Source organism: Nelumbo lutea, chromosome 2 (assembly GCF_056320005.1).
Source record: "Nelumbo lutea isolate HS-2025 chromosome 2, American lotus-T2T, whole genome shotgun sequence".
Lineage (NCBI taxonomy): Eukaryota > Viridiplantae > Streptophyta > Magnoliopsida > Proteales > Nelumbonaceae > Nelumbo > Nelumbo lutea.
Window position 1 is genome coordinate 64,259,081 of NC_142685.1, and position 26,806 is coordinate 64,285,886.

At 37.0% G+C, this 26,806-nt stretch overlaps 1 protein-coding gene and 1 long non-coding RNA gene across 6 annotated transcripts; one reads left to right on the plus strand and one right to left on the minus strand.

Moving 5' to 3' along the window:
• Positions 1 to 13,400: 13,400 nt before the first annotated feature.
• Positions 13,401 to 14,740, minus strand: LOC148871203 (uncharacterized). 2 transcript variants are annotated; one of them, XR_016106457.1, is made up of 4 exons: positions 14,314 to 14,740; positions 14,165 to 14,214; positions 13,873 to 13,932; positions 13,401 to 13,732 (listed from the first exon to the last, which is right to left on the minus strand). It is a non-coding gene; the product is annotated as an uncharacterized LOC148871203 (long non-coding RNA). The 2 variants fall into 2 exon arrangements; XR_016106456.1 differs by having other exon boundaries at positions 13,401 to 13,932.
• Positions 14,741 to 18,815: 4,075 nt separating this feature from the next.
• On the plus strand, positions 18,816 to 26,331 carry LOC148871204 (transmembrane 9 superfamily member 5-like). Of its 4 annotated transcripts, none has more exons than XM_088967230.1 (7): positions 18,816 to 19,051; positions 20,131 to 20,171; positions 22,400 to 22,991; positions 23,099 to 23,230; positions 24,213 to 24,369; positions 24,465 to 24,724; positions 25,752 to 26,331. In XM_088967230.1, exons 1-7 carry the CDS (start codon positions 18,888 to 18,890, stop codon positions 25,966 to 25,968), a joined length of 1,563 nt encoding a protein of 520 aa, XP_088823356.1. In that variant the 5' UTR covers positions 18,816 to 18,887; the 3' UTR covers positions 25,969 to 26,331. The 4 variants fall into 4 exon arrangements, with proteins under 4 accessions (XP_088823356.1, XP_088823358.1, XP_088823355.1 ...); XM_088967232.1 differs by having other exon boundaries at positions 24,465 to 24,759; positions 25,752 to 25,903; XM_088967229.1 differs by lacking the exon at positions 25,752 to 26,331 and having other exon boundaries at positions 24,465 to 25,202.
• The last annotated feature ends 475 nt before the right edge of the window (positions 26,332 to 26,806 follow it).

Below are 26,806 nucleotides of genomic sequence, written 5' to 3' on the forward strand. Positions count from 1 at the left end.
TTTTAGAAGCATTGATGTGAAGATAATAAGCTAGAATGTTAAAGGGTTGGGTTTGGCTAGGAAAAGAAGGGCGATAAAAGATTTGATTAGAAAAGAAAATCCAGACAAGTGCTACTCCAAGAAACAAAAGTGGCAAAGTGGGATAGAAGGTGGGTGAGAAGTGTATGGAGCTCTAGATGATTAGTTTCATCATTTTCACCTTCATGGAGAGCATCAGGGGGAATAGTTACAATATGGAGACAAGATGTAGAGAAGCCACTAGAGGAGCTAATAGGTCATTTCTCAGTCTTTTTGAAATTTAAAAGGGTGGGAGAAGAGTCACTTGGGTAGTGAAGAATGCCTATGGGCCAAATAGATATGAAAAAATAGGTGAAATGCGGGAAGATCTCAATGATATTAGGGGTTTGTAAGAGGGTCCATGGTTCTTAGGTGGTGATTTTAATGTGATTATATTTACAAATGAAACCAATAATCCCAGTCGAGTGATCACAACTAGTATGAGGAAGTTTAATGACTTTATTAATGAGTGTGAACTATCAGAACTACCCCTCCACTAGTTTGTCTACACTTGGTCCAACTTATAATCCTCACAAGGTTCTCTAAATTGGATAGGTTCATCTTTAATTTTGAGTGGAGAGACTATTGGATAGGGTTGTCAGCTAGAGCCTTGCCAAGAGACACCTCAGGCCATTGGCCGATCAACATTGGAACCAATGACTTTGTGAGTAGACCCAAACCATTTTGGTGTGGCTAACACACCAAAATTTTATTAATAAGGTCAAAGATTGGTGGACTGAAAAAGTGGTGGAAGTTTATTGGAAGGGAGTCAAATTCCATAGTAAAGTCCAAAGGTTAAAAGAATAAATTAAATAGAGGAATAGAGAACATTTTGGGAGAGTGGAGGAAAGGAAATTAAGTATTATATCCCAAATTGAGTATATGGATTTGAAGGAAGGGCAAAGTTTGCTATCAGAAGAAGAAGAACTCAAGGTGGTCCCTGAAAAAGGAATTGGAAGAGGTAGTTCTTAGACAAGAGATGTGTTGGAGACAAAAATAAAGACATAAATGAATTAGAGAGGGGGTGACGATATTAAGTTTTTCCACACTCTTGCTAATGGAATGAGGAAAAAGAACTTTGTGGAGAAGTTAGAGGTCAATGGTGAATTTCTCGAAAATCAAGAGGAGATTGCTAATGCCTTTATGAATCACTTTAGGGCATTCTACAAGAAGCAAGGGGATATAGGGTTTAGAGTGGAAGGATTAGAGTGGCCAAGATTGAACCCTGATTTGACAAGTTGGTTGAAGAGGAACTTTAATTTCGAAGAGATAAGGGGGATTGTTTTCTCTATGGACAAGGCTAAGGCACTAGGACCAGACAGTTTCATTATGGCCTTTCACCAAGATTGTTGGGACATTGTTAAATCAAATTTGTGGGCAATTTTTGAGGAGTTTGCAAAGAAACATTTTATCAGCCCAGTGACTAGTATATATAAGATCTTGGCTAAAGTTTTATCCTTAAGACTAAAAAAGGCTCTACCCAATCTAATTAGTCAATCATAAGGAGATTTCATTCGAGGAAGACAAATAGCATAAATTTTGATTGCAAATGAATGTGTGGAGAACTTTAAGAGAAGGGGAAAGAGATGTTTTGTGTGTAAACTGGATTTGCAAAAAGCTTATGATATGGTAGATTTTCCCTTATTGTTGGATTTCTTGAGAAGGTATGGGTTTGGAGAGAGGTGGTGTGGCTAGATTAAAGATTGCCTAAAAACCTTCCATTATTTAGTTATAATTATTAGAGTTTTTAAGGACTTCTTCCCAGCCTCTAGAGACCTCAGACAAGGGGATCCCCTCTCTCCCTTCCTTTTTACTTTGATAGCAGATGTCTTTGATATGCTTATTTCGAGAGTAGATAGGCTGGACTTGACTAAAGGTTGGAGGATATGTAGAGAGGGTATAGTGGTAATACACTTTTAGTTTCTAGATAATAGGACCATATTTTATGAAATAGGAGATCCACAAAAGGAAATAAATTTGAAACGAGTGATAAAGCTGTTTGAACGTGTTTCGAAGTTGAAAATAAATTTTGAGAAGAGTTGTGTGGTGGGGTTGAACTTGGAGCAAGAGGAGATGAACCAAGTAACAGAGTCCTTAGGTTGCCCTACCTCTAGTTGGCCTTGGACCTACCTGGGAATGCCATTAGGAGATAATCCAAGGGAAAGTAGATTTTGGAATCTAATTGTAGAAAATTGTACAAATAAATTGGCAACTTAGAAGAGAAACTACATCTCCCTTGGTGCTCTTATCACCTTAAAAAATGCAACTTTAGCAAATCTCTTAGTCTACTTTCTCTCAGTTTTTAGAGTGCCCCAAAGGGAGGTTTTAAAGGTATGGATTTCTTATGGGAACCGAGGGAAGGAAGAAAGGGTCATGTAGTTAGGTAGGAACTAGTATGAAAAAGTAAGGAGCAGGGGGCTTGGGGTTAGGTAATTTAAGGAAGAATAACACAACCTTGTTGGGTAAATGGTTGTAGAGGTGGCCTTTGGAAAGGTAAAGACTTTACACAAAGTAATTAAAAGTGTTCATGGTGTGGCAGGTAATGGTTGGGATGCTAGTGTATCTCGGCTGGCTATGCTCAACTCCCCTTGAAAGGCTATTCATAGTATTGTTCCTCTTTTCTTGAACCTGATTAGATATGATGCTTGTATTGGAGATAAGGTTTTGTTTTGGGAGGATGTTTGGGTTAGTAACTCTACAATTAAGGACATATTTCCTTCTTTGTATTCCCTTTCTTGTTTTAAAAATGAACCAATTCAGATGTTTGTTCCTCTAGTCTAAACTAGAATTTGGGATTTATGAGAGATTTAAGGGATTTTGAGCTTGACTAGGTAGCCTTGCTCCTTAAAACTCTTGAACCTATTTATTTGGGCCCCTCCTCTCCTGATAGCTAAGTTTAGGTGCCTAATTCCCTAGGTTCCTTCTCTTGTGCCTCTTTCTTCTCTTCTATGTGCTCATTTCCTAATCCTTAGTCTTTCCATAGTAAGGAGGTTTGGTTTAATTTAATCCCCCCCAAAAGTGGAAGTCCTTTGTTGGGAAGTATTTCTTAGAAAATAAATACTTTGGATATCTTGCAAAAAAGAAGACTTAATCTTTGTATATCCCCAAACTTGTGTATCCTCTACAAAGAAAAAGAAGAAAATTGTTACCATATACTAATTTCTTGTCCTCTTGTTGTAGGCCTCTAGGAAAAGCTTTTTGATCTTTTTGGGTGCAGGTGGACAAAACCTAGGCATATTTGTGATCTCTTTGACCCCACAACCTTTAAGTGGCCAAAGAAAAGAGGTAAAATCCTCTGGAGGTGTAAGAGTTGCTTTGACCCCATTACTTCAAGTTGTAGCCTTTGATCGCCCCTTCCTTGACATTTGCACCCTCTTCTATTGTACCCTTTAGCACCACAAATTGTACATTTCATCTTAATAAACCTTCTAGGCACACAGACCCTAGAACTTACTTCATTTGGCCCCTTCCTCCTAGCTTTCATTGGCTTACCAGGTTGTTTTCTAAATGGTGGTGGTGTGATTGGAATACCCTCTGTCCTTGAGGCACCTCTCATTAGTTTACAATGGATCCATATAGTCATAAATTCTGCCTTATTGTGACTGAATGTATGAAACCGCATGGCAATAAGGCAGCCCTGTCAGTGCCTAAGCCCTACAACTACATGTTCTGGACTACAAGTTTACTACCACTCTTCTCTTAAAATGTTCAACCTCAAAATTTCCTTTCCTAGCATATATTGAGAAGTAATTTCTATCTTGTGTCTATGCATTCTCCAATTTCTTCTTAACATTTGGATACACACACTGGCCCTTGTCCCTTCTCAACTTCTCTTGCCTTGTTCGTATTAACTTCATCATTTTCCTCCATATGGGCTTATCTCTACAATCCAAAATCCACTTATTAAATGACTTAAAGAAATTGTTATAGATATCGTAACTTCTAGCTCTAGGTCTAAAAGCATATATAGATCAAATACCAATGAAACTCTAGCATAAACATCACCACTCATAAGCATCCCTATTTAAACCCTTCAACTTATCCATATACAAATGAAACTTTGGGCACAATATATGCCATTGCAGTATCTAATAGATAATCCCTAAGATCCTTTCCTTTGAGCATATCATTGAAATTGGCATACATGTGCTTGACAAAAAACCTATGGTCAGTCCCTGGCATTAAACTCTAAAAATATTCCATCAACCCATAAAAGAAAATGTGAATTATATTGTTAGCATGGTGACCAAGTAATAAATGTAAACAAATTTAAATTTACATATATAAGTCAATGTACCTTCTACTTGTTAGAGATGTAGGTCCAACCACATTCCTCTAAACCACCAATGCATTCATTCAATAATGTAGGAAACCAAGTTCAAGAACCCTTTACCTCAGCTTCTACAATTGCAAATGCTATTTGTAATATTCCATTATTCCCATTCAATCCAATAGCATGTAAAATCCTTCTAAAATGAGGTTTTTTCAAATAGCATCCATCAAGCCCAATGGTAAGGTGATAACCATTTCTAAACCTATTTTTCATTAAAACCAAACAAACAAACAATCTTTGAAACTCCCTTGTAAATCCTTAACCTGTAGAATCTTCGCATAACCTAATCTTCATCACACTTCCATGATTTGTCTTTAAAACGACTTCACAATAATCAAGTAGGTTATTATACTCTTCAGCATGTACCCCCTCAATATCAACAACTACCCGCCTCTTTGTGTGGTAAGCTCTATATCTAGAAACTTTAATCCAAACCTATCACAGTGTCTCATTTTGTAGTGCACTACTCTTCCACTCTAGACCATCTCTGAATTTGTCCTTTTATTTATCTGCTAACCATGCAGATGTTGCTTTTATGTTTTCATATACACATTCATAGGTATGTGTACTTTTGAATGACTTTATTTGAAATGCCTCTTTACTTTAGAACTTTGATGCATGCACAAGCCACTCACACTTTTCTTTTCTATAAGCAACCATCACTCTGGTATCTTCATTCTTCACATACTTGAAATCAAACCAACCCATGATTGCATAGTTGACTAAAGCCTTCTGAAAGGTTGCAGGACCGAAGAATATCATAACCACAACCAACAGTGGATTCTCCATTTGCCTCTCAATAAAAGCCTCGAATTAAGGTCCTCCATCTTCATTAGAACCATGTAAACATTCCAACTCCTTTGGCTATGCATAATCAAATAGTATGTCTGATTCAACAACAACATCAACCTGCCGAGGCGGCTACTTGTGCTGGTGAGGAGGTTGCTCGCGCTGCTATGGCCAGGCAGGCGAGGTCTCAGAGAGATGCCGAGGCCATGGGGGTTGTTGTGAAGCACATGGCGAACCTGAGGCTGGATCTGCAGCATCAGGTTGAATACCTTCAGGAGGACATTAGGGAGAGGACACAGATCTTTTCCCAAGGCATTGAACTGAGTTGCGTTTTGATGACCTGATGGTGGACTCGTACAGAAGGAAATTTAAACTGAGCCGGTGGATGATCCGGAACACGTACATCGAGCTCGATATCAGTGCCATATCCACTTCGTTCATAATTCAGAAGATGGCCAACGCTACTGATGGTGAGCCAAATTCCGAGGGCGAGGAAGGACCTTCGGGTATCGTTGAAGTGCCTTTTGATAATGAAGAAGTAGCTCCAGGCCTGTGAAAATGCAATTTTTTTTTTGTCAAATGTACGCTTCCTTATTTTTTGAATGGAATGACTTTTCTTTTGGTTAAGTGTTGGTTGTTCTTTCTCCCGAACTGACCATATGCCCGATCTTTTTCTTGCCCGGGTTACTGCATTTGCACGACCTGTTTTGATGTTTAATACTTCAAGTCTACTTCGCCTGAGCCTTTGGTTGACACTTTTCTTTGCTTGCCTATGCTGAGGTTCCATCGTTAGCTCGGCATCCTATCCCTTGGGCTCTGGTAGCGATTTCGTCCACTTCGCTTGGCGGTTTATATGTAGTATCGCCTTAAGTTGACGATGTTGCACGCTCGGGGTACTTGTTTGCCTTCTAAAGTTTCGAGCTCGTATGCCCCCTCGAGCACTCTCTTTACTCTATAGGGCCCTTCCCAATTTGGTCCAAGTTTGCCCACGCCGGGTTCGGGCACCATAATCTTACGGAGAACCAGGTCGCCGACTCGGAAGCTCCGCTTCTTTACTCTGGCATTGTAGTATTGAGCTACTTTCTGCTGGTAGGCCGCTGTCCGGATGTGCGCGAGGTCTCTTACCTCATCCAGTAGGTCGAGATTGGTACGTAACTCATCTCCGTTTGTCTGATCGTCATATGCTTCTAGTCACAGTGCACTTTGATTCCCGTTGGGATTACCGCTTCAGTGTCGTAGGTGAGGTTAAAGGGGGTCTCTCCTGTGGCAGTTTTTTTCTGTAGTCGTGCTTTCAGTACGCGGATGATGGCTCTGTTCATTACTTCTGACCGTTTGCTTGCGGGTGTGCGACCAATGTAAAGTTCTGACGAACTCCCATATTTTGGCACCATTCTTGGAACTTGATATCCTCGAATTGTTTGTCATTGTCGGAAATCAGTACCCGAGGTAGCCCGAAGCGACATACTATGCTCTTCCAAAAGTTCTGTATGTTTCGGGCTGTAACTCTTGCCAAAGGTTCAGCTTCTATCCATTTTGTGAAGTAATCTACTGCCACCACTTGGAACTTTCTCCCACCTGTTGCTGGCGGGAATGGCCCCAGGAGGTCGATGCCCCATTGCGCAAAGGGCCATGGGCTGGTGAGGTATTTGAGGTCGGAAGCAGGCTGATGGTGGATATTGGTATGCTTCTAACACTTGTCGCATTTTCTGACGAGCTCAACAGCTTTTGCCTTCATCGTTGGTTAGTAGTATCTTTGTCGAAGTGCCTTTTGGGTGAGGGCTCTGCCCCACAGGTGTCCACCGCGCAGACCTTCATGAGTGTCGCGGAGTACGAGCTTGGCTTCGGCAGGTCGCAAGCAACGCATGTAGGGGAGCGTGTAGGACCGTTGGTACAACTGTTCGTCTATTATGACGTATTTGGCAGCCTGGCACTGCACCCTCTTGGCTGCATTGCGGTCCGCAGGGAGGGTTCCATCTAGTAAGAAGCTCGTGAGTGGGTTGATCCAGCTCGGCTCTACTTCAATGACGGGAGCGACCTCCTCTGCCCCACCGAGAATGCTAGGCCGAGGTAAGTCTATGTACACGGTTCATGGTGTTGTGACTCGTGCTGGCTAACCGGGACAAGGCATCGGCCTCAGTGTTCTCTGACCTTGGGATTTGTCTGATGAAGTGTGACTGGAAGCTGAGCAAAGCCTCCTTTACTTTTGCCAAGTATGCGATCATAGAGAGCTCGCGTGCTTCGTATTCGCCTGTAACCTGGTTGGCCACCAGTTGGGAATCACTACAGATAACTGTGCTTTGCTCTTACCATTTGTGCTAGGGTCAGCTCGGCTATCAATGCCTCGTTGTTGGATGCCACGAACTCAAAGCATAGTGCGTATTCCAATTTCGTGCAACTTGGGCCGGGTTGGCTTGTACTTGATGGTGCGCAATTCGGCCGGTCCTATCTGTCAACGACCTTGCCTTTGAACAGAGCTATAGGGGACCTAAAATGGAGAAGATGAGGAAACTCCGGGGGGATCCTGGTGAGATTGCTCCAAAGCTCAAGTTAGTATTCTCTCAAAGGCAAGATAAAACCAGATGGCACAAAGTTCACATATACCTTGTTGTTGGGGGTAGGGGCCTTTTATAACCACTTCGCGCACTCACTCCGAGGCTTCTGTCAGGTCGAGTATGATTACTTCTATGCTTCTGCCAGTTCGGGTAGCATCCCTTCTGCTAGGACAGAACCGCCACTGCTCCTTGTCGGAGCCATCTCTGTAACTGGAGATGACGGTGGCAGGTGGCCGTTTGAAGTGCGGCTGTCAAGCGTCAGATCCCAAGTCAATCAGGTGCGCCGCCCCTGGATACGAACTTCCTCGGTGTCGGGCATGATACGATTGTTTAGTTCGGCGTCCTAGAGGCGAAGCGGAAAGGTGAGCGAGGTGAAGTTTTGAGTTCAGATAGAGGTGTGTCCCGAACTGCCATGGGGTAGGATAGTTCGGGTTATTGCCCTTTGTGTTTGGCTCGGGGCCTAAGGGAGAGTTCAGGCTCTTAATAGGGAGTTTGGACTACTGGTAGGGAGTTCAGACCATTGGTTCCTCCCTTTGGTACTCGCGCCTTGGCCGCACTATTGTGCCGAGTTGTTGGCTTTGCTACGTGTTGCATATTTACGAGGTCGGGCCAAATCTTCCTTCATCAGAATCCAACCCAAAAAAGTCGGGTTGGGTTGGGCTGAGTTGATGATTGGGTTAGGGTTAGGGTTGAAATTCTTGAACTTGACCTTAGTTCAGGTTGGGTTAGGGTTGACCCCTTAGGCAACCCGACCCAAGTCGAACCTGACACCCTATAGTACTAGACTACTAATCTACTAGTCTACAACACTATTACATGTCATATATATAATTATATATAACATACATTGATTTGTTTAGATGCATGGTAGTTGTATAGTCCATTTTCTTTAAGTTATTCATAGGTACTTAACTACTTGTCTTTTCCTTTTGTCTTGTAATTTTTGTGTGACCTATCTAATAGATTCAAATTATTTGCTTGATCCTATTAGTTAGTATTATTGATTTTATTTTCATAATTTTGTGTTTCATTATTATTGATTTTATGATTTTATATTTTTGAAAAAAAATCTATCATAAGTCAAAATTCACAATAAACAAATACTTATTTTTCTACTAGATTTTAAGGAATGGGAAGGTTGGGTTGGGCCAACCCAACCCGAACCCAACCTAACCCGAAGTTGTGGGTTAGGGTTGAAGCAATTAGTTAGGGTTAGCGTTATGGTTGAATAGGTTGGGTTGGGTTAGGATTAGGGTTGGGGGTTTAGAACATTGGGTTGGGCTAGGATTGGCCTCAACCTGATTTAACCTGGCCTGACTTGCAGCCCTAGTTTTTAAGTACTTGGTGTTTGTTAAAAACGTGGGGAAGAAGTGCTTTTTTCTTAAAAGTGTGAAATGGATGTGGCTTTTTTTAACACTTTTTTAAGAAGTGCTTCTTCATTAGAATGGGACAAAATGACAAAAATACCCCCATGCGATGTTTTCATCCTCCACCTCCATTCAAAACCATGCAATATACCAAGGTCCACCGGCGACTTTGAAGGTCCACCGGCGACGTTTGAAGGTGAACAAAAAATGATCACAGACTTGTTGCTTTACTCTTATCTTTGTTTTTCTATAGAATTCCGTCGATTTGAGACTACTTTTTGTGTTTTTCTAAAGTCTGAAACTCCCCTTTTCTCTCTAGTCGCAGATATGTGTTTGGGCGACTTCAATAGTGATACCCTACTGTCCATGGCGAGACCTTTGAGTACTAGGCTCCATGGATCTACCACCACAACCCTAACCCTAGAAAACCACCCTAGTTCTTCATCTGCGCAAAGGCCACAACAACAAACCCTAGTTCTTCGCCTTTCGTGGCCCAAAAAGAAAGTCACATGGAAGGAAGGCACGGTCGATAACGAGTTCCTTAACAAGAAGAGCTCTAAGAAGTGTTGTATCTTCCATAAGCAGAAGCCCTTTGATGAAGACGGCAGCGACGACGATGATGAAAACAAGAATGGTCATTGCTGTAACAAAGATGGTGCCCACGGCAATGCTGACGCCAATCATGGTTGTTGTTCCAAGGATGGTGAGGCTAGCACGAGCAACCCTTACTGTTCTAATTGAGTCGGCCGTTGATCGGAGTGGTTGCGTCTTCTTTATAAGTGTACATGTATGGGTTCCTTCTAATTCCTTCTTGAAGAACGATATAGACCTCTTCAATTCTTCAATGTAAGATGTATATTGGTTTAACAATTTCGCATGTTTATCTGTTTTAAAGGGACCCTGTTTTTTGGGTTTATTTGAACTTCGTATCAGAGAATTATTTCTATCAGATTTTTTAATTTTAATGTCTTACGGTGCTCTAACCTCTACGGTTAATATAAAATCTATATGGTTTTCTGATAGTCTGGACACAAACGAGAATTGAAAATTTATTTTTTATTGAACCTTTGGGTTTGTCTTCTATTTCTGTTAATATATCATTGGGGTAGAATTTGAAGATATTATTGATTTATGTTGAGCTAACGTGTTACTATTCTATTGACATGTCTAACACAAAAAAGTCTGAAAGCACCCTACTAATTCCATTCTAATACAGGTTTTTCAATTTATGAACAGTAATTTATCTGATTTGTCTATCTTCTTTACCACATCAGCTGCATCTGAAAAATATGATAATCTTCCTGATCTACTTTTCCAACGCCATTTGTTATCTCAACTACCGCCCTCAAGTCTGCATTCTATATTTCCACAAGCTTTGCATTGTTAACCTGTTAACATAATAATCTTAAGGTCATGAGAAGGAGGGAATAACCCGCCCTATTCTTGCAACTTTTTTTTTTGTGTGCTTTTGCATTCGATCATGAACTGATCAATTGAACCATTAAATATATTTGAGTCAATCAAGCTTTGACCTCTTATGCTTCATTTTTTGTTCTTCCTTTTTTTGTATGGATTCATTGTAGCATACTAGCATTTATGATATAGAATTCCATATTTTTGTTAATTTCCTCTCTTGAGTTTATCTTAATTGCTAGTATTGTTCCACCGAAGAATCTCAATTGAGGCATTCATGTTGCCATTTTCCAGATTTTTCTGTCACTCGTTGTTGTTTTATTATTTTATTTTTTGGCCTTGAAGGAGGTCTATTTGTGTTTTCTTATTTTACTTTTTGTGGAGGGATACGATTTTAAATCATAAAACAAATTTATAGTCTAATTGAAGCAAAATGAAATTCACCAATCTCCTTTGGTTAGCTGAGCAGAAACGTGGACACATTCTTGCCTTTATCTTATGGATGAAGGGAGGCTACATATACGAAAATTTTTGGAAGATGTAGCTTGAAGTAGTTCTCTATCATGTATTAGACATGTAGTTGTATAATTTGTTTTCCTAATTCAAGGCTTTATCATGCCCTTCTGTTGCAGCTGCATTTTACATCAAGATCTTTCACTTGTATCCAAACATGCCCAAAAACCATCCCCAAAAGTCTTTCTCAGAACCCCTCAAAATTTAGGAAGAACAAGAATCCAATCCAGAATTCTTCTCCCAATAGTTGAACATAACTTTTTTGACTTAGCTTTGTCTTCAAAGAGTCTACTATTCATTTCGTACTAAATCTCCTAAAACTACATAAAAGGAACACACGGCGAATCTATTTTTGCCTTCTTATTCCCATTTAGATCTGACTAGCATGCAAATATATCCTTTAGGCAACTAGGACTCCTTCTAATCATGCCAAAAAGCCTAAAGAAGTTACCCCAAATACAAGATGAAAATCTGCATAACACAAGAAGATGGGCATTCTCGTCTGCTTCACCACACATTTAACTAGACCTGATCATGGGTTGGCGTCTGGCCTAGCTTTTGCCAAAATTTGAATTAGAAAATTGGCCTGGCCTGAAGCCCTAGTCCAAAGCAGTGTAAAATGTTCATGGGTCGAGCTTGGAGCCTGGTCTGTGAACAGGTGTACACATAATACATGTTTACAATTTGTAGCCCTCTACTTTTCAGGTGGTCTTGGGTCTGAATATTATCCAAATCAATATACCATGTGAAAGCTTCCACCCTAGGTGGAATCAAAATCCCCCAAATGTCTTTCAAGTTTCAAGTTTGAGATTTCTACTTGATTTCTTGCTGAACAGTTGTAATAGGATTTCACTGTGAAAACTCCATTCCTGCACTCCTTCCAGGCCTCCACCATCATTGTCTTTCTGAATAATTTGTTTTTCCATCATATTTTTTTGGGTGATGTCCTCGTGATTGAGGGTGGAGTGAGAGATTTATGGGTTTACATGCTGCCAGAGAGTGAGTACATTAGTTCAGTGAAGGTTGTGAGGACAGAACAGTTTCTTTTTTTTGATAGGTAATAGAACAGTGTCTTAAAAGTGCATCACACAAGAAAAGCACAACTTATTCTAGGTTCTAGTGCCCAAGGTGAGGCATGTTCCTTTTCTAAGCAAAGCACAAGGTTAAAAAATAAAAAAAGAAGGTAATACATAAAAAATGCAAAACCTAAATTCCCGAAGGAACATGCCTCACCTTGTGTCTTGCACCTTGGGCACTGGAACCTAGAATGCTTTGTGCTTTTCTTGTGTGATGCCCTTTTAAGACACTGTTCTATTACCTATCAAAAAAAAAAGACACTGTTCTGTCCTTACATACAACCTTCACTGAACTAATGTACTCACTCTCTGGCAAAATAAAAAAAAGAAGGTAATACATAAAAATGCAAAACCTAAATTCCAAAAGAAGTTAAATGTTTTAAGAAGACTATTGGCTCAAATTAAAATACATAAACATAACATATAAAATATGTTCAAAGTGAAAATGTGGAAGTGAATGCAAGCATGTGTGGATTATACCAAAGTGTTTCAAGCACTCAACAATTCACCATTTTACTATTCATAAAAAAAAAATCACCATTTTGCTTATCTCCTAGTTGCATTACTTCAAATAGCTAGAGTGATGTAAAATATCTTTTATTCTTAATGATTCTAGACCAATTAGCTTGGTGCATAGCCTTTTTAAAATCATTGCTAAGGTACTTTCTTGAAGGATCAGGGTTGTACTCCCCTCCATAATTACAAAATTAAGGGGCTTTTGTTAAGGAGACTCGTATAGAGGACAGCCTCCAGAAATTTAATTAAGGGTTGGAGGGTGGGAAGAGAATAGGTTCCAGTTATTCACCTATAGTTTGCTGATGATACTATCATTTCTTGTGAGAAGGGTGAGTATTGGAGGATTGGGAGATCTATTTCCTAGTAGCCTATGAATTATTTGGGTTTACCTCTAGGGGATAATCTAAAAGTGGTAGGTTTTGGGATCCCCTATGGTAGAGTGGTTGACTAAGATGTTGGCCTTGTGGAAGAGCAATTATTTTTCTTTAGGAGGAAGAATCACATTAAGTAAATCTACTTTGGAGCATTCCTGTTTAATACTTGTTAGTGTTCAGAATTCCGGTTGGGATAAGTAGAGGCTTAGAGAAGTTGATGAGAGATTTTTTTGTGGGAACTAGGGGTTTTAAGGCCCCGTTTGGCATCAATTCTCAAGATTCTCATTCTCAGAATCCTTTCAGAAAAGGATGGATTCTGAAAATTTTCATCCTGAGAATCACCAGTCTTATTTGGCACAGTCATCCGACTCCTGCTTCTCAGAAATAGAATTGTATTTGGCAGCAACTAATATCTTTGAATCAATTCTTTAATCGTTTGATAGACAAAAACATGCCAATTCTACTAACTATAAGTTCAAATGGAATTACATTGCACTCTATGATCGACAACTCCCATAAAACTGAAATAATAGCTTTGTTGCAGGGCATCCATCTTATGATCTCAATTGGAGATTTAACAAGGATCATACATCATAAATGGGTTTGATGGGAGTTGTAGAGGCATAATGCCCTGTTGATTCCAAATCTTTCTTTGCAAGACATAATTGGGAGGACTCAAAAGATTCAAAGCCAAGGACAAGTACAAGGGTTACAATAAATTCCAGTACCCAATCTAGTCCTCCTAAAGAAAAAGAAGAGAATTTGCATCACCTTTTTCTTAAATGAACAAAGAATTCTGGTGTTAATTGAACAAAGAAATATGATAGCTCGAACATTTGATCAAATCATATATAGAGCAAAGAAATATGATATAGCACATACCCAGAAGAAATAAACTAGTCCTTGCCGGCAGGCCAAGAATCTATACTACTCCATTCTAACCTATGAACAAATTAGAAAATAATTAAAATAAAGCAAAATTATGATAGAAAAAAAAAAAAAAGATAATTTCTTCACTGAAGTAAAGAACCTGAAGTACTTGTAATGATTTCGAGATAGAGGTTCTTGTAGCGTTGGCGATGGTAAAGGAAATGGAAAGAAATCTGTTATATGGTAGTTTGGGCAATCTAAAAGTGACATTTAAAGGAAAGGGAAGTGATGTCCATAGACATACCTGTAATGAGCGTAAGAATGATGTAGAGCTATGGATCGTGAGTTTCGTCTCTGTAAAAGAAAGGGGAAGAAGAAAAACCAGGCATTACAAAAAACAGAGCTTGGGTCGCGACCTACAAGGAGTAAAAGAGAGAAAAAATGGGATTTTACCTGAAATATTCACGTGCACTGGCGCACTTTTGAACCATTACAGAGATATTGAGATTGGAACAATCGAAGGGGAAGAAGGCGGCAGCGCACTTTCGATCCATTACAGAGACGTTGCGGTTGGAAGAAAAATAACGGAAATTCGTTAATTTAAGTTAGTGTGGCGAGAATTGGGAGTGAGTAAGAATCGCATTCCGTAGAAGTCAATTTTTTCACTCCGTGGAATCGTATTTCTGGAGGGATTTTTTCAATTCGTTTTGAGTGAGAGTCAATTGGTGATGCCAAATGTGATTCCCATCCTTAGAATCACCAGAATCGATAGAACCACTCCAAATGGGGCCTAAGAAACCCAGGCGATTTTAAGAAACCAGGGCTAGTTAATCGGTTTTCTGATTAAACCGGTAGGTCAGTTTTTAAGAAACCAACGCAACCCTCGAAGCAACTTCCCATATATATATATATATATATATATATATATATATATATATATATATATATATATATATATATATATATCCTCCACTTTTACATCAGTAATAACACTAGATCTAGATGGAGGCCAATTGAATTCACCCAAAAAATTGTGCAATCACCTAAGGCCTCATCATAGAACTCTTAATATCAGAACATACAATGGTGACACCCAGTAACAATGGCAAGGAAAAATATACATATCTTCTTCGCTTTAGACAAAGAATCATCGCTAAATGCAGTGTGTTTACCTCTCTCACCACCATGCTCTTAAATCTTCAAATGTGGAAGTCTAGCATTTACTACCACTTCCTTACCCTTGCTAATATCTACAGGAATATTGAGTGTTGTACTAACAGGATCCGAGGGATGAGATGTTGGAGGCCTCACTGCACTTACGTACGTTCTTTGGTATTTATCACCATGCACCTTCCATGTTTCTTGCTGCGAGGCAGCACAAGTCTTATTTTCATCAGCGCCCTTCTGAGACACAACCCTACGCTTCTGACCTCCCTTAGGACCATTTTTCCTCCTATCTAACAGGAAGATGATCCAGATAATAGAATAACAGCATTCCCCCAAGAATTATTTGTAATAAATTTCTGCCAAGATATTATTTGAGCCACTCAAAACTGCTTGTAGCGATGAAAATTGAGGTGTCCTATCGATGTGGCACCTACCTACACATCTTGAAAGAAACGACTCGTCCAAGAGATAAACAACCTCTTCAATTCCTATGGGAACCAGTTTCAGATACAAGGCACCCAACTTTTCATCAATTTGTCAAAGACAGGCCTCAAATGGTGATGTAGTTCGATAATCTCTTCACAAAGGTAATAAAGAGAACCATCACCCAGTAGCCATGATGAATATATGACTATGCAAAGACCAACTAGAGGTCAATAATGCATTCTTACTTATATTATATTCCATTTTCATTATTAATAAAAATATTTCTTATTTATCATACTTATTATTGTTTAATATGTTAAACATATGATGTTAAAAATGTTCTCATTTTTTCATTTCTATTTTTTCTTTTTTTTTTTGCATTTTATCTATTTTAATTTTGAATTTTATTATTTAATTGTGGCAACATGGATTGACTCATTTGCCCCAAAATGGTTTAATTTCTTACCACCACCTAGATGAAAACACTATTTTTTTCTAGGTAGATTTTGAAAATATAAGTTTTTATGTTATTGGAATTATTAATTTATTATGTATATATTTAATTAATAGAATTTAATGATGAGAAGAAACACAAATGTTTTAAATATATGATTTAATGAAGGTGAATGCAATTTAATACCTTAAATGTTGAATTTAATGAGAGGAAATTGAATGCATTTAATATATTAAAATTACCTCTTTTTAACTCATTAAATATCAATAACCGATTACCCTATTTGCTCTCATTTTTATCAATAAATCTAAATATGAAAGAGTAAATTTTATCATAAAAAAATTCCAAAAATATTTTAGAGGCTATTCATGCTTTTTAAAGTAGTATAGTTATAGATTTGAAGGTAAGATATTTCCCCACAGCTCCCTTTTGGGAAATTAATGTTTTAAATGTGATGTTGGAAAGCAAGAAGAGAAGAAAGGAACTTGTGGTTTTATAATTATGAATAATAATAAGTATGTGGTGGTTGTAGTTGGTCCGTTGTACCTTTTGTGTGAAAGTGTTGAAGTAGAATTATGGACTAAAGATCATTTCTTTTGTTAGTGATCATTCATGGATGAAAGTTCAAATCTCTGGAAAATAGGAATCGTGATTTTTTGCTTTTAGGGAATCCCTTCTCCATAGATGGAAAGTCCAAAAGGGAATCCCTTCTCCATCTCTTGATTTTCACATATAAACCTTAAATCCTAAGACTCTGTTTAGGAAGAATACATTTATGTATTTGGTAAGAATGCATTTATGTATTGAAAATGACAGATTTCATAAATTTCAAAGCATGTTTGCATCAAAAAATAAGAATAAAGTTGGCATCCAAAAAATAGATGCAAACTTTGCACTCAAAACTGATCAATGTTAAGAAAGTATATTTCAATCTAGTGTTTTTTTTTTTTTTTTGGTATTTAGCCTACACCTGAATCCCATTGGGGGAATTATTTTATTTATTTATTTTTTCCTTTTGGAATAGCACACCAACACAATATTAACTCTCCTCCAAAGTCAGTGGTAGCGGGACTCAAATCCACATCTCCTCTAGCACAGTCCAGCTAACATACCAACTGATTTACCCCTCAATTGACAATCTTGGGATTCATGTTTGCACTCATTAGGACTAAAAGTCATTTGGTAAGAAAGTAAATTTATCAATGCAAAACTAAACCAACTCCTATTTATATGAACTGGAATGCATTGTACATATTTGTATTTACACTCTTCTTGAATAGAACTTAAATCTCTAAAATCTAAATCCTAAAATTAACATGTAATGCTCCATTTGCGTTTCAGTAAGTTATTTACCCAGAGCAAGTTCATTGATCCATGTTCTTTTATTTCCCAAGTAAATAAGACAAAACCATTTTAGCCATAAGAATCCATTATTAAGAGGGGCATTTTTGTCCCATCAAAGTTTTGATAACTTTTCCCCAAATGGGGAAGTTATTTACCCACTTGGGAGATGAATAGTGATACCCAAAAAAATAAATGTTTTCTGACCCCATACAAATCTAAAAAAAGAACATGGGTTTTTTTATCAATAGGATTGAAAATCCTATTGACCAACTTTCGCAGTCGAAATCCAAAAAACAAAGGGCCCTAAAATGCATTTGATATGGTGCATATCATCCAACGTGTAGGAGCCAAATATTTATGGGTCCAATCTCTCTTAATTCGGTTTTGTTTTTGAATGTGAAGCTATAGTTCTTTGGTTGGGTCTACTTTTAATGTTTGGTTTGAATATTATTAAAAGAGGGAAAGGAAGGGAAAAGTAAGGAAATCTTTACAAACCTTATATAGGTTTTCTTATATTTTCCTTCAAACTAAACATAGCGTTTAGCCATTTAGGTAAGATTATGAACTAATTGCAGTATTCTGATAAAGTTGTATTTATGAGAATAATCTATACTCTATAATCAAACCCAACTTGTAGGGAAAATCTATAATGTGGGAAAGACATGGTATGGAAGAGCTTTGACCATGGTTTTTAAAACCGACTTGGAGACTGAACCGATCAGGGGTCTAGTTATTGGGTCGAACGGTCTGATTGTTCGAACCGAACGCTTGGCCCATTTTGACAAAATAAAAAATAAAAAACGGTCAAAAGCGTTCGAACAGTTTTAGCGATTAACTGTCCAATTCAGCAGTTCATTGACCAAAATCAATGGTTTTAGGGAAAATCCAATTTTGGGAAAAAACGAAACCTGACCAGTTCCCGGTTCCCAGTTTTTCTAGTCGAAACGTCTAGTCCGGTCCTGTTTTGAAAACCATAGTTTTGATCAATCAAAACCCACCCATGAATTTTAATAAATAACACCTGATTGGCTACCACCAAATCGGAGGCTCATAGGATACTGCCCAATATGCTAGATGCTTAGATCTTTGCTTCGTTACGAATCCTGGTGCAATTGTCCACCGCAAAGAAAATGGCAATATGGAAAATCGGTAGTTAACATTGGGCAATGTTAGGCCAAGCATACACTTAGGCTATGTTTGGTTTGAAGGAAAAAGTAGGAAAACCTTTACAATAGGTAGAGAAAGGCAATAGGTTTTCCTACCTTTCCCTACATTTTCCACGAATGCACTCTTAAAAATAGAAAATTACATGTTTGCCATTCTTCTACTTCAAAACGGACGCTTCAACCGAAAAAACTAACTTGAGTTACACATTTTCCCACTTCTAAACGAGACAACAATTTAATAGCTTGCACGCAAATCTCTATCCGTCCAAATGGCATCACACTACGACTCATATACGACGAAGGAACAAGATTATAACATGCTCCGTTAACATGATATAAATTGCTAGCCTTTTGGTCATTTTTTATATTTCCTCTTCACTTCCCGCCGTTTCAAGAATTTCGTCTCTCTCTCTCTCTCTCTCTCTCTCTCTCTCTCTCTCTCACTACAAGACTACAGCACAGCAGCAGTCATGGTTTCAGAGGCTCGATTTGTTGTTCACTACCTCTTCGTGATCTTCACAGCTCTTGCAACCTCCTTTCGAACTGCAATAGCTTCGCCGAAAGGTCACCGCTACAACGTTGGGGATGATATTCCGCTGTTCGTCAACAAGGTCGGTTCCATGTATAATCCGAGGTACGCTTCAATCCTTCTTGAATCTCTGTTTGTTATCATTTTCTTGATTGTAGTATCGTAGAATTTGTAGGATCTTGGATCATTACTTCCACTCTTTCCGTGGATGAGTTTTCAGTTTGATTGGTTTGCAGAATACTTGGACATTGCTTGGTTTTTTCGTAGGTATGTCTTACCTGGGTGTGGTTTAGGGTTTGAATTGAACCTGACGAATTCCTGAGTCTTTCTTAAGCGTCGATGTTATTATTAAAGTTGGAATTTTGTTTCGAAAAAATCCAGGTCTTGTTATATCTTGGTTAATACTCCTTTCCATACGCTTCTGTCGTATTAGAGTTTCAAGATAAAGTTGGTCGCTGGAGCTAAGAAGTTACCGACTTATCAAGAATTAATGCATAAGTACAATATCATTCTTCTGCATCTCGATGCTCCCGTCAAATCTTATTTGTGTATTTCCTGTGAAGATTTCTAAGTTGATCCACTTAGACATTTTTCCTCGCACATGCATTAGGGATGCTGTTTTATGTTTTCATTTTCCCCGTGGAACGTGAGTGTTTTTCTTCAAGTCTTTTCATAACTGGGTCTTTAGTAGATCAACTAGATCTTATTAACTAGTTTTTGATGGCATGGAATTTCCCCCAATTCATGCCTCTTCACCAATTCAATGTTCAAATAGGTCAGGTATGAGTGGGTTCTAAAGCTTCCATTTGGCAAGCCCATTGCAGTATCTAATACTAATAAATGGACATTAACTAGACCATTTATTGGAAGATCTTGTTACTACAAATACTGTAACAAATTCAATGTCTTATCTTCTAGGAATGTTTTCCGGAAGGAAAAGCAATCTTGTAATATTATCACTAGTATTACTGAAGATTAACTGCAATGGCTGTAGTAGTGTAGCCATTACTATATTATTCAGTATCACTACATTTTATTTTGGTGTGCAAGTTGGGCTTCAACTTGTGATCCCAAAATTGCAATGACTGTAGTAGTGTAGCCATTACTATATTATTGTTTCTTGAAAATCTTCATTTCCCTCTTGATCTTTAAATTATTTTAATTTAACTGTGTTTCTATTGCAGTGAGACATATCCCTACTATGACTTTCCATTCTGCCGCCCAGGTTGGTAACAGTATTATTATGAGATAAATATTTGAGAACGAGGAAGCTCAAAGTAAAACATAAATGCCATCAATATGGACAGAAATTGATAATGAAACCTTGTATATTTCAGAAAAGAAAAAAAAAAACCTATGTAATGGGGCATTCTCTCAAATCATACCATTTAAATGAGTTTTGTCATCCAAGTAAGTGAACCCCTTTTGATATACATCTGATTTTTTCGGAATTAATAATAATTAAGCAACTCAAATGGATAGAACCATCCAATTGGTTTTCTTTTGGGCGGTTCTACCAAAGTGCTCATTTGGGGTACATGTGCATTGAGCTTTGGGGGTGAAGGAAGGGCTTTAGGTGGTCAAGGATGAAGAAAGGGATAGAGTAGCGAGTAGACAAGTAGCTGTCAACCAAAGAATCAGTAAGAAATCAGAAAGAAAGGGATAAACTCTTGCTGTTAGGTTAAACATCAAAGAGACAGATCACTTATAAGAAGAAATAGGTGAAAGAGGCAAAAGAAAGAAAAATTCCTTGCAACAACCAGAATCTACTAAACCTGGCTTTAATTCATAATATCAGTCCCTCTTTCTTCAATTACAATGACTCTATTTTGGAGCTTTTTGATAACATCCGAAGCACTGAACCAAAATGACTCATTTTTTGTCTTTCAATGGATAAAAATAATTAAATAATAACATATTTGAAGGCATATTAATCAATCAAATTTCAGCTTCAGTCATTAAGGAGCTCACAAGCTCCTTAAAAACTTTATCACTAAAAGACAAAGCAATAAGTCAATCAATTAGGCCACTTCGTTATCAAACAGTCTCTCACTCATCATAGAACTTGGATGTCCCTTTACAGACTCCAATTTGGACTCAAAAACTGATCCAAAACAACTTCTAAATGCTTTTTGAGTAAGAATCCATAACCCATAGGAACACTTGAATTAGGACTCTGACTCCTAAACAACTCTAATAAAACTTTACTAGTTCTACTAAAATAACTTAATATAAACTGTAAAGAAACCAGAAATTACCAAAAATGGTAAATCATGATTTTACTATAAATAACAAATATGTTTTATCTGTATTAATTAATTAATTTAGAAGTAATAATTTTTATTAATTTTATTGTTTTTAAATGGATTATAATTTTTTGATGTTTTATCTGTATTAATTAATTTAAATTTTCTATTGAATAATTTTAAAATGTGATATTTTTATTAAAACCTTTTATTATATAAAATTAAATTTTATTAATAATTATTCATTTTTATTAATAATTATAATTAAATGGTAGTATATTAAGTGGATTTTGAATTATAAGTTTTAAGTTTGAAATGAAATTTAAATGGATTATAGTTATAATTGAATGTAATTTTACATTTTAAATATTAATAGTTTTATTGATGAGTGAAGTAAATAACATTTATTCTTAAATGCAACTTACTTGATTAATTAACTTAAAATTAGTTATTTTTTAAACAAAAGTAGATTATTTAGCCTAATAATCTACCATTTAATGTTAAATGGGTTATAAACTATAATTAAATAGAACTTAATGTTTATTATGAAGTAAATAATAGTTATTTTAGTTAATTTAATTAAGTTTATTATGTTACAAATTGTAATTAGATGGAATTTCATTTTTATTAATAATTATAATTAAATGTAAGTATATTTGATGGATACGACATTATTATTAAATTGAAGTGAATATAGATATAGATACAGTTAAATGAATTTTAGGCAATTTAAAGGAGAAAATGAGAGGAGAGAGAATAAGTGGCATAAGTTATTGGAGGAGAGAGAGTTAATGGCATGATTAATAAGAAGAGACAATTGAAGGAGTTAATGAGAAAGCAGAGAGTTAATGAATGTGGAGAGATGTATATATTGGGATAAATCTTAGAAGTGATTGGTTGCTTGAGTTATTTTGTTCAATTTTAAAAGCGATGAACAATAAGAAATTAAAAAAAAAAAAACTAAAAAAAGCATGGGAATTAAATTTCTAAAAGACTTGTAACTACAATTCCTAAAAGACTTAATGGCCTATCCTTAAGACACCTACTATGAAAAAAATTTAAAAACTCAAAAATACCAATACCCATATCACCCTAAAATTCTTAAATTGATGTAAGAAGTGGACAATTTATTTATTTCTTTGTTTATTCTTTCCTTGTTCGGTATCTGCATCACTGAGTAATGGACTTCCATTTTCATGAATTGCAGATCCAGTAATTGAAAAGAAGCGCACACTTATGGAGGTTCTGAATGGTGATATTTTGACCAATTCCCTGTATGTGTTGAAGTTCAGGGACAACAAAAAGTTCGAAAGACTATGCGAAAAGAAGCTAACAAAAGATGAAGTAGCAAAGTTTAGAGATGCTGTCAGTAATGATTTTTACTTGCAGATGTACTATGATGATCTTCCTTTGTGGTTGGGTTTTGGTGATACTGAGGAGGATGAGGACTGGTTTCATAGTGAGATACCACCTTTGTATTATCTATACAGTCATATTAAGTTTGATGTTTTGTACAATGAGAACCAAGTGATAGAGGTTCAAGCTTTTAGTGACCTGCAAGATGGTGTAGATATCACTGATGATATTGAAACCAATGTTACATTTACTTATTCAGTTGTTTGGAGTAAAACTGAAGCTCCATTTGTGAATCGGATGGGAAAATATTCTGTTGCCTCTTTTTTACTGGATATTGTAAAGCTCCGCTCATTCTCTCTCATTTACCGAATTGTCATCATTGCAAAATTGATAGGGATGCTTGCTACTCTGTTGCTGCGGAACCTCAGGGATGACATCATAAAGTAGTACATCATTTCCCTAATTGTTTGACTTTTTAGAGCTGTTAGTTAGTGCAGCTCTAGGCTATTGGCTTTTTTCCTTCATAGTATCTTATTAACTTGAATTGCAGATCTTCTATGGTAAATGAAGAAGGTATGAAAGAGGTCGGTTGGAAATATACTCATGGTGATGCATTCAGCTATCCTCCATACACATCTTTGCTCTGTGCTGTTCTCGGCACTGGTACTCAGCTCTTGACCCTGTAAGTTGTTCCAAAGCAAACTTTTCCACAAATGCAGTGATCCTTTTTTCCCCTTTTTTTGGATAATTGCTACTTCAGAGAAGTTGTGTGATCTTTATTTTTCTGTACTCTGTAAGCTTTTCTTTTATTTCCCTTTTGATGTGGAGAGTTGCTCTGTAATCCAAGTCTGAAGACAGCCATGTATGGTTGTGATGAACATAGTTACACACATATGGATATGCCTATACCCTTTAATTAGTTATTAGAGATTTTTTATCCAAATATTACCACATTTTCCTAACCATAGTTACCTAAATTGCTTGATCCTACTACATTTGAACTGATACATTTCATGCCAGTTTGCAAGTCGGCTCACTATAATATTTAAATGCTTTCCCATGTCAATAAACTACCCTTTATAGAATTGAAAATATCCAGTTCTTGTAGGAAATATATCATTCAGTTATGAAAAAGAAAGTTAGTACCTAGCATTTAGGAAACTTGAGATTTTGTTGAAGAAAGAAAAACGAAAAGAACTGTCAAGTTCCATGTGTTTCCTTCTTGAGCAAAATAAATACAATCTGGACTCTTTGGAATTTGAAGTTACAAATGATAAACCCAAGCAAATTAGACCAATCAAATAGCCAAAAAACAAAATTCAGAAGCCTAAACATAACGGACTGGGCTCATTTAAGAGTAGCTAATTATGTACGGTCAACCCAAATTTGAACTAAGCAAACCAACGGCTCACACACACACACATCTGGGTTTCTTTACCTGTATTTCAATTTTCATGCAATTCACTTTTTCTTCCATTCAGAACATCATGATAGTTTGGATGGTTATTCATTATAACCCCAATTGCCAAAGGCTTTTTGTGTTCATTGCCTCTGGCATTTTCATTCACAAAACTTGTTCATATGCTCATATATGATTTTTTTTAACTTGTTGCTGTTATCATCAAGTTTATATATCTTTTAAATCACATCTACTTTTTGTTCAGGTTCTTCTTTGTATTTCTTCTAGTACTTTTGGGTGTTCTCTATCCATATAGTCATGGAACACTGTATTCATCTCTTGTTGTGATCTATGCTTTTACATCCATGGTTGGTGGGTATACTGCTTCTTCTTTCCATGTTCAGTTGGCAGGAACTAGTTCGGTAATAGTTACATGTGCTTATCTTAAAACACTTTCTTAATTAACTTGTGTTATCACCTTGTTTCTAATCAAGTAACCAAATGTTGTTTCTTGCAGAGGAGAACTATTCTTCTGGCAGGGGTTCTCTATTTTGTTCCACTTTTTGCAATATTTTTAGTCCTGAACAAAGTTGCTATCTCCTATAGAATCACATCTTCTATCTCATTTAACACCATAGTTGTGCTTCTTCTTATATGGACTCTTCTCAGCATCCTGATGTTCACCATAGGTGGTGTACTTGGATATACTTTTAAGTCTCATTTTCAAGCTTCTTGTTCTACCAGGAGAGGCCCGAAAGAGACCACAACTTTAGCTTGGTACAGAAAGACACTTGCTCAGATGTTTCTTTCAGGTGTTTTATCATTTTGTACAGTAATTATGGAATTAGACTACATATATACAAGCCTGTGGTGCCACAATATCTTTACAGAATCAGGAACTTTCTTTATCATGTTCATCCTTCTCATAATATACACCGCAATCCTTAGCATTGGGATGACATATGTGCAGCTTTTAGGAGAAGACCACGAATGGTGTTGGAGGTATATATACATATCTCTCTTGGTTCCCCAACATACTCAACTTCAAATTCTCCTTGCAGCAAGATATGCATATTTTGTCATCTTTGAGTCTAGAATATACTGGTCAGTTTGGTTCTTAGGTATTTTTATGGTACATTCCCAAGCCTATGAATAAATGTCCCAAGCCTATGAATCAGGAACTTTCTTTATCATGTTCACCCTTCTCATAATATACACCGCAATCCTGAGCATTGGGATGACATATGTGCAGCTTTTAGGAGAAGACCACGAATGGTGTTGGAGGTATATATACATATCTCTCTTGGTTCCCCAACATACTCAATTTCAAATTCTCCTTGCAGCAAGATATGCATATTTTGTCATCTTTGAGTCTAGAATATACTGGTCAGTTTGGTTCTTAGGTATTTTTATGGTACATTCCCAAGCCTATGAATAAATGTCCCAAGCCTATGAATCAGGAACTTTCTTTATCATGTTCACCCTTCTCATAATATACACCGCAATCCTGAGCATTGGGATGACATATGTGCAGCTTTTAGGAGAAGACCATGAATGGTGTTGGAGGTATATATACATATCTCTCTTGGTTCCCCAACATACTCAATTTCAAATTCTCCTTGCAGCAAGATATGCATATTTTGTCATCTTTGAGTCTAGAATATACTGGTCAGTTTGGTTCTTAGGTATTTTTATGGTACATTCCCAAGCCTATGAATAAATGTGGCAAGCCAACTATTTAGATAGAGTTCAATATTAATTAGCTAAAAATGACACTTGCAACTTGGCTTTGTCTGTTCTGCAGGTCTGTCTTGCGGGGTGGCTCAGTTTCCATTTTCATGTATGGCTACTGCATTGATTTCTACTCTAGATCAACCATGAGTGGTTTTATGCAGCTATTGTTCTTTTTTGGCTACAATGCTTGCATATGCTATGCCTTATTCCTTGTTCTTGGAACTGTTGGTTTCTATGCTTCCTTGGTATTTGTTCGTCATGTTTACCATGCTGTCAAGAATGAATGAATGGATAGTCCTTGCAATTCATGAAGTGGTCCTGGTAATATTTTTGCATGTTCATGTTCATTGTTCCATGGGCCAATCAGTTAGCTTCTTAGTCAAGAGATATGAACCTTAGCTCCATCAACTTTGAAATGAAGAAAACCAATGTACTAGAAGCATGCTATGATGACATGCAAGATTTTTGTACTGTAGACAATGTATACAAAAATCACACAGAACTCATACAAATACTTTTCATTAAATACATTTGTAACTGATACAATTCTTGATCCATTTTTGGTCCTATTTGGCCAATCATGTGACTGTCATGTAATCTGGAACAGATATGGAAACAGTAATTTTTTAGAATTTCATTGTTTTTTATTAGCTGCGAAGAGGGTTACATAATATAGCATAAGGATTCATAGCCCACCCCACAAATAGGGGATCTAGTTGAAAATCATCTCATGTATATAGCAAATTATCTTAAATTCAGTCTTGATAACCATAACAAAGTATCAGAACTCTAAAAATTGAATTAGCTAATAAATTGGACTTTGGAGTAGCAATGCTTGCCTTGGCAAGTAACCTGGTCGGCTGGTCACTTTTACTTGGTTCAAGTTGAAAAACTCAAGCCATTCAGTTAGGTGGTGTTTGAAACTTGCTTTTCTAATGGTAAGACCCGGTCTCATGTCTTATTAGAATCAAACATGATGAAATGGCATTAATGCCCTCATAATCCAATTCCTAAAATACCACCAAATTCCCATAATCCTATTTGTATAATACCCACAAATTAGATTATTTTTAGGTGGTTGTCTCGGGGTGGGGAAAATTTGTGGATTCCCCATCCCCGATAGGA

Excerpts from the sequence above, each read along its gene's own strand:
- LOC148871204 (XM_088967229.1), top strand. The coding sequence starts at position 18,888 with ATGGTTTCAGAGGCTCGATTTGTTGTTCACTACCTCTTCGTGATCTTC. Across the intron at positions 20,172-22,399 it reads CTTTCCATTCTGCCGCCCAG|ATCCAGTAATTGAAAAGAAG; the intron begins GTTGGTAACAGT and ends CATGAATTGCAG. Across the intron at positions 22,992-23,098 it reads CTCAGGGATGACATCATAAA|ATCTTCTATGGTAAATGAAG; the intron begins GTAGTACATCAT and ends CTTGAATTGCAG.